Genomic DNA, 8,572 nt, shown 5'->3' with positions numbered 1-8,572 from the left:
CTGGACCGTGTGGATTAAAGAGTTTCACATGTAGTCGCTCCAAAATTGGCGATTAAAAAATATATATATATAAAAAGTTGAAGGAAAGCCTGATTTATTTATTCGTGTTTAATCTTTTAAATTAATTCTAATCTAAAGTTTTCTGCGCAAAATCTGTTGCAGTTTTCTCTGAGTCTGTGCGAAACCCCTCCGTCTCTGTCCTGTGAGGGTCTCGGCTCTTTAAACAAGGGTCGGAGGCGGAGTGCTCAAACTTTTTTACACCTTTGCAGCGCAGAGCCCGCCCACCTCGCTGCGATTGGCTGCCCGTGCGTTTATAGCGCTCCAACCTTCACATCCACCGCTGAGAAGTCGGTACCGTTCAGTCCACGCGTCCCCTGGAAGCGTTTCATGGATGTGACTTATTGCTTTGTATTCCTCCCGCCTGAGAGCCAGAACCCTCTCTGAGTTATTCTCCTGTCTGTTCTCTTGGCTCCTCTTCGTGGTAGCGCGCTGTCCAAAAAAATCCTCCCCGCTGGACAGAGATGAGCAGTCCCGATGCGGGGTACGCCAGCGACGATCAGACCCAGGCAAGGTGTACGATGTCAGTCATGATGCCTGGAATGGGACACTGCCAGTGGGCCGACCCCCTGAGTCCTCTTGGGGACACCAAAGTGAAGAGCGAGCCGTGCGCCTCCGGCTCCGGCGGCCAGAGCCGCGGGAAGAGCGAGCCGCGGATCCGGCGGCCCATGAACGCGTTCATGGTGTGGGCGAAGGATGAGCGCAAGAGACTGGCGCAGCAAAACCCGGACCTGCACAACGCGGAGCTGAGCAAAATGTTGGGTAAGTCAGATTAAACTCCCTTTTTGATCGACCCCATGCTGCCAGTCATGAGTTATTACATAATTTTTACTCATTGTTTCTGGGTTAAAAGCGCTTTTTATCCTAGTTTTATGGCCTGAATCAGCTCATAAAACGCCTAAATGTTGTCTTCCCAGTAGATGTAGTGATTGTTCAGGCAGCAGGTGTTGCTAAAAGTTCCTGTGTCTCAGTTAAGCCGCACATGTAACCTGAAAAACCTGTCCCTGCCCCCTAAAATGGCAACAAGCTATTTTTGTGTGCATCAGCCGGCAGCGTACAGTATCTGCTGACATATCATTGATGTGCGCTCTCCTCTTGACCTGCAGGGAAATCGTGGAAAGCCCTTCCTGTCACGGAGAAGCAGCCCTTTGTGGAGGAGGCCGAGCGGCTGCGGGTCCAGCACATGCAGGATCACCCCAACTACAAGTACCGGCCTCGGCGGCGGAAGCAGGTGAAGAGGATTAAGAGGCTGGACTCTGGCTTTCTGGTCCACGGTGTGTCCGATCACCAGGCCCAGGCGATGTCCGGCGACGGCAGGGTGTGCGTGGAGAGCCTGGGCCTGGGCTACCACGAGCACGGCTTCCACCTTCCATCGCAGCCGCTCAGCCACTACCGAGATGCTCAGGCCCTTGGGGGCCCCTCTTATGAGGCCTACAGCCTCCCCACACCTGACACCTCTCCCCTGGACGCCGTGGAGTCCGACTCCATGTTCTTCCCTCCACATTCGCAGGAGGACTGCCACATGATGCCTGCGTACGCTTACCACTCCCAGGCGGCAGAGTACCAGCCCCAGGACGCCCTCTCCAACCACCACGGCAACGCCATCCTGCACCGACACCCTGCCTCAGCTCCGGAGCAGCCCCCCCAGCCCACCACTCTCCCCCCTTCCTACATGGGGTGCCCCAACCCCCTGGCGATGTATTACACCCAGCACTGCAGTCCCAGCCACCCCAAGCGGCACCCTGGCGGCGGGGCGGGACAGCTCTCCCCACCTCCCGACTCCCACCCTCACCCAGCGGACAGCGTGGAGCAGATGCACCACTCCGAGCTGCTGGCCGAGGTGGACCGCAGCGAGTTCGAGCAGTATTTGAGCTCCTCTGCGGCGCGTGCGGACATGACAGGCTTGCCGTACGGGCCGCACGAGGCTGGCATGCAGGGACCTGAGAGCCTCATATCATCGGTGCTGTCAGACGCCAGCACAGCTGTGTATTACTGTAGCTACAACAACTCCTAACCTCCTGCCTGCAAGGACACATGATCTGACCTCAAGTCTCTGTAGCTAAATTTGAACAAATTCTTTTATTTTTTTAAATTTGTACTTCCCTGCTAGCACAGAAGGTCCATGAGATTTTGAAACGACGCCTAGGAGAGTGACTGTTGTACTGTATCTGTGTAAGAAAAGAATATTTTGACATGAACACTGTTTTTTTTTTTTTCTTCCACCGTTGCAGGGATATGAATTCATTTTGTGTTAATAAATATTGTACAGTCACTATTTTAAAAGGGGCACTACTGTAGTTTTCAAACCACTGCTAATATTTACAATATTAATGAGGTAATAACACAAACTCAGAAATATTTATTTTTTCCTTTGGCTGAATAAACAAGCTGCTCTCAGAGGAGAAACCCTGTTTGTAGCTAGAAAGGTGGCAGGGTCCGCCACAGATGAAATTGTCCTTTGAGGTCGGTTTGTTTATTCAGAAATAGTTTGTTTATGTAGGCATTAAAAAAAAAAATCAGATTAAAACTACATAGTGCTCCTTTATCGTTGATGTATATACTGAATTTGTTTGAGGTTTTTTGTGTTTTGTTTTGTTTTTTTTATACTTTTTTTGCACTTTTGAGAAATAAATTTTTGCAAGTAGACTCAACTCCTCTTGTATTTATTATTTCACTTCCTTCTTCAGACTGGCTGAAGCTTCTTTCTTTTATAATTCAGGCACATCTTAAGCTCCTTAATTTTTATTTTTAGGGTACGTATTAAAAGCCTTTATCACCTAAGAAGCCAGACGTGGCTGATTGGTCAATGAGAGAATGTAAATCCTTTCAGAAACAATATGCTTTTCACATGTTTTTTCCATGCGGCACAACATTACTGCAGCTCTGTTGGGTTTTTTTTCCCACTTCCACATGGAGCTGGATGGGCTCCCGGCAGCACCAGTCGCTCACCTGGAAGCGGGGCAGCGACCCGGCTTCCTGGCCCGGACGGAGTGGAGGTAATCCCAGCGTCTGCGTTACACATGGCGCCTTGTTTTCGCAGCATGGGAGTGCAGTTTATGCTCCGGACATCCTGCCTGTAAATGATTTAGTCTCTTCTGATTAATGCTCGGGGCCATTAAAATCCACTACACCTCTTGCCGAACAATGAGCGGCGCTTTATTTTGTGTATTTTCACAGCTGAATGCGAGCGCGTCCTCCAGCTTATGCTTAATAACACAGCGGTGACATCAGGTTTTATTTCTGTTGGGTGCACTGATATGCCCCGAGGTATATTTATCCACCGACGCTCGGACTGTTGCTTCAACGCTCGTCAAATTTATCAGGTAAAAATCTTTAAAACCTTGAGGGCCACTCGTGGTATTTATAGCTGAGAAAGAGTCCCGTTTTTAAAAATAGGGATTTGCCCGATTTTGAAAGGAAGAGGTTTTTGTCGGAGGGGTCAATCACCCTGACCCCACCGTCCACTTTTAGCTCCTCAGAGGAAACATGCTCCAGAGGTGTATATGTTCATGCGCTTTGTTCACGCTGAATGTTTTTTAAATATTCTCTTATGTAGAAGTAGTGGCTCAGAGCTCAAGGTAAATATTCAGCAACTCTTTCCCACGGTTGTAACAGTGATGTCAGCTCTTGCTTTAGTCAAGAAAATCAAGACTTTTCTGACTTTCCATCGTCGCTGAGGTGTCGTTACGTCTTCTTACTTCCCTCACATTCGCACGCCGGCTTCTTTTCCCCCCAAAGCCGTGCACAACAATCCAGTGTAATTGGTGCGAATGTGTTTAAATTCAGTCTGCAGCTGAGTGGCAGGTTTATCCTCCCTGTTGTTCCGGCTAATGGCTGCATAACAACAGGCTCAGGCCGAGATCCCCGAGGCATCAGCAGGGTGGGTGGGGGTCATCCGCTCTGACCTGGGGAGAGGCAGACCCCCCATGTCAGCCATGATATTATCTGCTCGCTGCTAATTGATCCGGGCTAATTGATGAGGAAGAGCTCGCTGAGCAAATATCTTGAATCTTAAGGACAAACATGTTACAGGTTAATGCTTACGTTTTGTCTCTTTTTCCTTTTCAGTATTATGTTTAATTTTTGAGACCAAATGACAACTACAGACAAACTTACCGACTAGACGGGGGTGAATTAACCAAAGTTTCGACCTGAAGTAAACATGTGCCTAAGAATGGGCCACACAACAGCAATATCTGTAGTACAATTCAGTGTAGACAGTGTGACAAGTAGATAAGTCACATTTTAGTACTCATAAACTCATAAATGCTGCAAAATTTAAAACTGAAGAAATGATTTGCATGCAGTTCTCTTCTGTTGTTATAACAGCCATTTACAGTAGAATACTAAATGTCCTATACTACTAAATTATGGTAGTTAAGTCATTTGCATCTTGTTTGCAATTTGTTTCATATAGGAAATTAACAAATCCTTTTGTTGATGGTGGTAGCTATTTGCGTCCAACGTGACGTTTTCTTAAAACTTAGTGAAAAACAATGTAAGAATCTTTAAACAAGCAAATCAAAAGGTCTTCCTGCGTAAATAAAAGACAATAATTGTGTTTGTCGGTGTCGTTCTTGTGAGGATATTCACATTATCTCAATAACACACCACTTTTTATCGTGATTCAAGATAAAATCTCTTACAGTCCCATCCCTGGTGGTACTGTCAACATGCAAACATTGTCTGTACGGAATATAAAGTACTGCACATTTCCCAGAATGTAACTACTTCATACAAACCCACACAAAGTTAGTTTATCTAAGTTTTGCGTGTCTGTGTGTGAAGTTATTGACAGTTGTGTGACTGTGAGCAGCGCTGGGATGTTTCCAGGTACGAGCAAGACACTCAGTCAGAGCAGCCAAACGGAGAGAGCTCGGCTCAAAGCTCAGGAAATCAGGGCTTTCATGGTGTTCCCATTGCTGCTTTTGTAGTGTGTGTGTGTGTGTGTGTGTGTGTGTGTGTGTGTGTGTGTGTGTGTGTGTGTGTGTGTGTGTTTGTGTGTGCGTCCTGGGGCCTCGCTGCCAGCAGTTGTGCAGAGAGCCACTCACTCAGAGATTACAGCGGGCCGGCCGGCTACATTAACACAGCAGCACTTAATCATGGCACTGGCCTAATCTCATCTCAGGTAGCTGCCTCTCACAAACACGCCGTCGAACGCAGCTTCATTTAGCCGCAGGGGCCAGCTGCAATTCCTTTCATTCAGCCTCCCATGAACCACCGGCATCGGATGCAAACACGACGAAGCTCCCTCGGAAGGAGTTTATTGGTCATTATAACGTCACGATAGCTGCGGTTGAATGCTCCGTGGCTCTTGAGCAAACAGTGACTGTGCAGGTGACGTCTGCCTCCTTTGTGAGCGACTCCAGGTGCAAGCAATTATGACTAATTGATTTCTCTGCTTCTTAACTTCACAGTGGTCAGAGACGAGCAGAGCAAACAAAAAGGCATTTTTAAACACTAATTTTTAATATCTGGTCACTGAAGAGATGTGGATGGGGCAACAGCAGTGTAGCGTAACAACAATTACTTGATTGAGAGATTAATAAACTGAATGAAAACTGATTTAAAGGGTTTATAAATCATAACTGATTTATCAATGGTTGATAAGAGTACATTTTGGATTGTTGAGCTGTGAAAACTCATCAACTGATTAGCTGATATACATCCCTTACCTTCCGGGAAAGAGTTGCAATGGATCTGGACTAAAATCCATTTGTTAAAAAGGAGTTATCAATGACTTGTGGCTGCTTCATCACCAATATTAGAGAGTAAGCATGATCTCCAATCTGGCAACCCCCAAATTTGCTCCCATCAATGGTTAATAACCATCATAAGGATAAATAAGTGATGTATTAAACATTAATTAAAACCATTAGTCCAATGTTTAAACCAGTTGCTAGATGCTCTCTCAGCATCTCATAAAAGGAAATACTGCATTTTTATGTTACGTTACGTTATGTTACGCTACATTATGTTTTGTTTTGTTTTGTTATGTTATTCTATTTATAGTACATTACTATTTGTTAAGTTATGTCATTGTTTTGTTATTATAAATTGAATGTCTTTTAGTTTTGGACTGTTGGTAGACAAAATAAGGAATTTAAAGACATCTCATTGGGCTCTGGAAATCTAAACTTTTAAACTGTTGATAAATGGTGGTAGATTCATCAATAGTAAAAAAAAAAAAAAATAAAAAAAAGAGAGAGAGAGAGAGAGAAAAGAACAGGTCATTCATGCATTCATTTTATTAACAGATACATAACTGTCTGACAACACAGGCCTCATCTCAAATTACAACTGAGCACACGCGGATAACAACCTCGAAACCTGCTTGTGTTTAGAAAGTGTTTGGATTCTTTATAAATCCCTCAAACGTGAACTAAAGAAATGCGCCGGAGGTGAAGATTCCCTGGTCCTGTTCGAGAGACAGACACAGAGAGGCAGCGAGGGCCCAAACTGATTAAGTCATTGATAGCAGATTGCAAATACAGCATGTGGGACAGCTGCAGGAGAGGGTGTGTCCCTTGTCTAAAGCAGGGCTGGTTGCTCATAATCCCAGGCATATGTTGTCCCTCTCTGGCCTGCTTTTATGGTCTCTGCCTGTCACACCACCGTCCAGTTGTGCTCCCCACTATATATAGTGGATCCAGTCAATCTCCACTCGGCGCTGTGACTCAATTGTTTATTTTCCTTCTGATTCCAGCTCTACTTTTGACACACGTTCGGTTATAAATAAATCAAACAGGTACCCCAACTTTTTTTTGTGCCAGGGTGGCAGCTGCCGTGACAATATTCACAGGGATTATTCACAAATGGTTTTGGAAGTATTTTTATTGCACAGCAGCGATGGTACAGTGAAATGAGGTGCAACACGGTTTTCGACAGCTGTGCATCAGAACTTGTTTTTACATTTCAGATGGAAAATTCAACTTCGTGCACCTGAAAGTACACCGTGTTGTGCAGGAAGTCATTTAGTTTTATTTTAAATCACAGGTTAGTTTGTAGTAGTTTTATATCCTACCACGCACCGTTACACAACAATGACAGAACTTTGTTTTAGGCTCCCTTTCTAAAGCAGAATGTGTTCTTTTTATAATCATGCAACCAAAGTCTAGCCCGAAAATCAAAACGAGCCATTAGAATAAAATGTATCATCAGTCTGATCTGAGAAAATGTTTTTCTCTTACAACCGTGGGATGTACCTGAATCCGACATACACACACAGAAGTCTTTGGCTTTAGGCTAAATTCTGTTCACCACAGATCTGTTTATTGGTACTTTAATGAGACATCAACAGACTGTCAGCTGTATGTTGTGTTATTTGTGAAGGAGCCTTAAAAGTGAGACATTTCAAATCAGGAATTCTGGTCAATAAAACGCTGCAGCCATAAACAATAATGCCAGAACAGTGTCTTTTATTTTTAGCACTTCACACAATAGAACGTCAAACATTTTATTTAACTTTGAGGCCATTTTAAGGCTTTAAATGCAAAGAAACATAAACAGGAACAATTGCAACTGGACTTAACGGTGAATAAAAACTGAAAAAAAAAATCACATGCGGATGTCATAAAAACAGTTGCGACACCAACTAATACAAGAACACAAAGGAAATCTAGGGCTGATTATAAATGATTGCCTGGAGCCAGAGAACATTTTTCAAGCTGGCTGGCACATTTGTTTCACAGTCAGGAATTGAGTCAGGGAGCTGAATCAACTCCAGGCCTCTCCTGATCAGCTCAGCGCTCTCCGTTCTTTTGTTTGAATTCCCTCGTGGCATCCAGGACAATTTTTAGCTCGTGTCCAGGCGGGTAGTGAGTATAAGATGACTGCATCAGCAGTCAGTTTCCTCTCCGCCGTGTTTTTCTTTGGGAGGCTAAAAGGTGTTGGCGGAGTGCAGCCACAGTTTGCTCTCTTCGAGTCTTTTCACCCCTTGTTACATGATTCCCTCTTGGCTCTGACCTCCCTTCTCAGGAAGCATGGAAGGAAAGTGAGCAAAAAGCTGTTTAGTAGCAAGGAACATGTGTGCGCTGTGACTAAACTTCATCAGTGACTAAGTTAACTTTATCGGTATTGGGCAACAAAGGAACAAGGAAAAGGAAAAAGACAGCAATTTTTCAAAATCCAGCTGAAATATATGAATAAAGCCTGATGACTTTATCAGGTGATGTCAATTAACATTTCAGTAAAAAGGCCTCAGCCTATGTGGGGAAAACAGTTAGCAAGCAAGCAGTTAAACTGGCTAAGCTGAAGAGGATGATATTGAAACAGATAAAACTAAATAAATGGACAATGAAATTGCAAAAATTAGTTAATGGATCAACTGTTTTCAAACAGCTAAAAGTAGCTAAAGTTTGAAATAGCTACGCTAAAAATAGGCTAATGGATAAGCCTAAATGGTGATATAGTCGAGAAACAGTTACAATAGATAGCTATTGAAATAGCTAAAAGTACCAAATGGATAAGTATGGAAATAGAAGCTAAATTTAACAGTTAATTAATTAATCAATTA

At 44.2% G+C, this 8,572-nt stretch overlaps 1 protein-coding gene across 1 annotated transcript; it reads left to right on the top strand.

The window, feature by feature from the left end:
• The first annotated feature begins 330 nt into the window (after positions 1 to 330).
• sox17 (SRY-box transcription factor 17) lies at positions 331 to 2,703 on the top strand. Its single transcript, XM_037080195.1, has 2 exons — positions 331 to 819; positions 1,164 to 2,703. The coding sequence occupies exons 1-2, from the start codon at positions 522 to 524 to the stop codon at positions 2,069 to 2,071; spliced, it is 1,206 nt and encodes a 401-aa protein (XP_036936090.1). The 5' UTR covers positions 331 to 521; the 3' UTR covers positions 2,072 to 2,703.
• Positions 2,704 to 8,572: the final 5,869 nt, after the last annotated feature.

The sequence above is a fragment of the Acanthopagrus latus genome, chromosome 19 (genome assembly GCF_904848185.1).
Source record: "Acanthopagrus latus isolate v.2019 chromosome 19, fAcaLat1.1, whole genome shotgun sequence".
Classification (NCBI taxonomy): Eukaryota; Metazoa; Chordata; class Actinopteri; order Spariformes; family Sparidae; genus Acanthopagrus; species Acanthopagrus latus.
The sequence above is the reverse complement of the archived record's forward strand: the minus strand, read 5'-3'. Positions and strand labels throughout refer to the sequence as shown.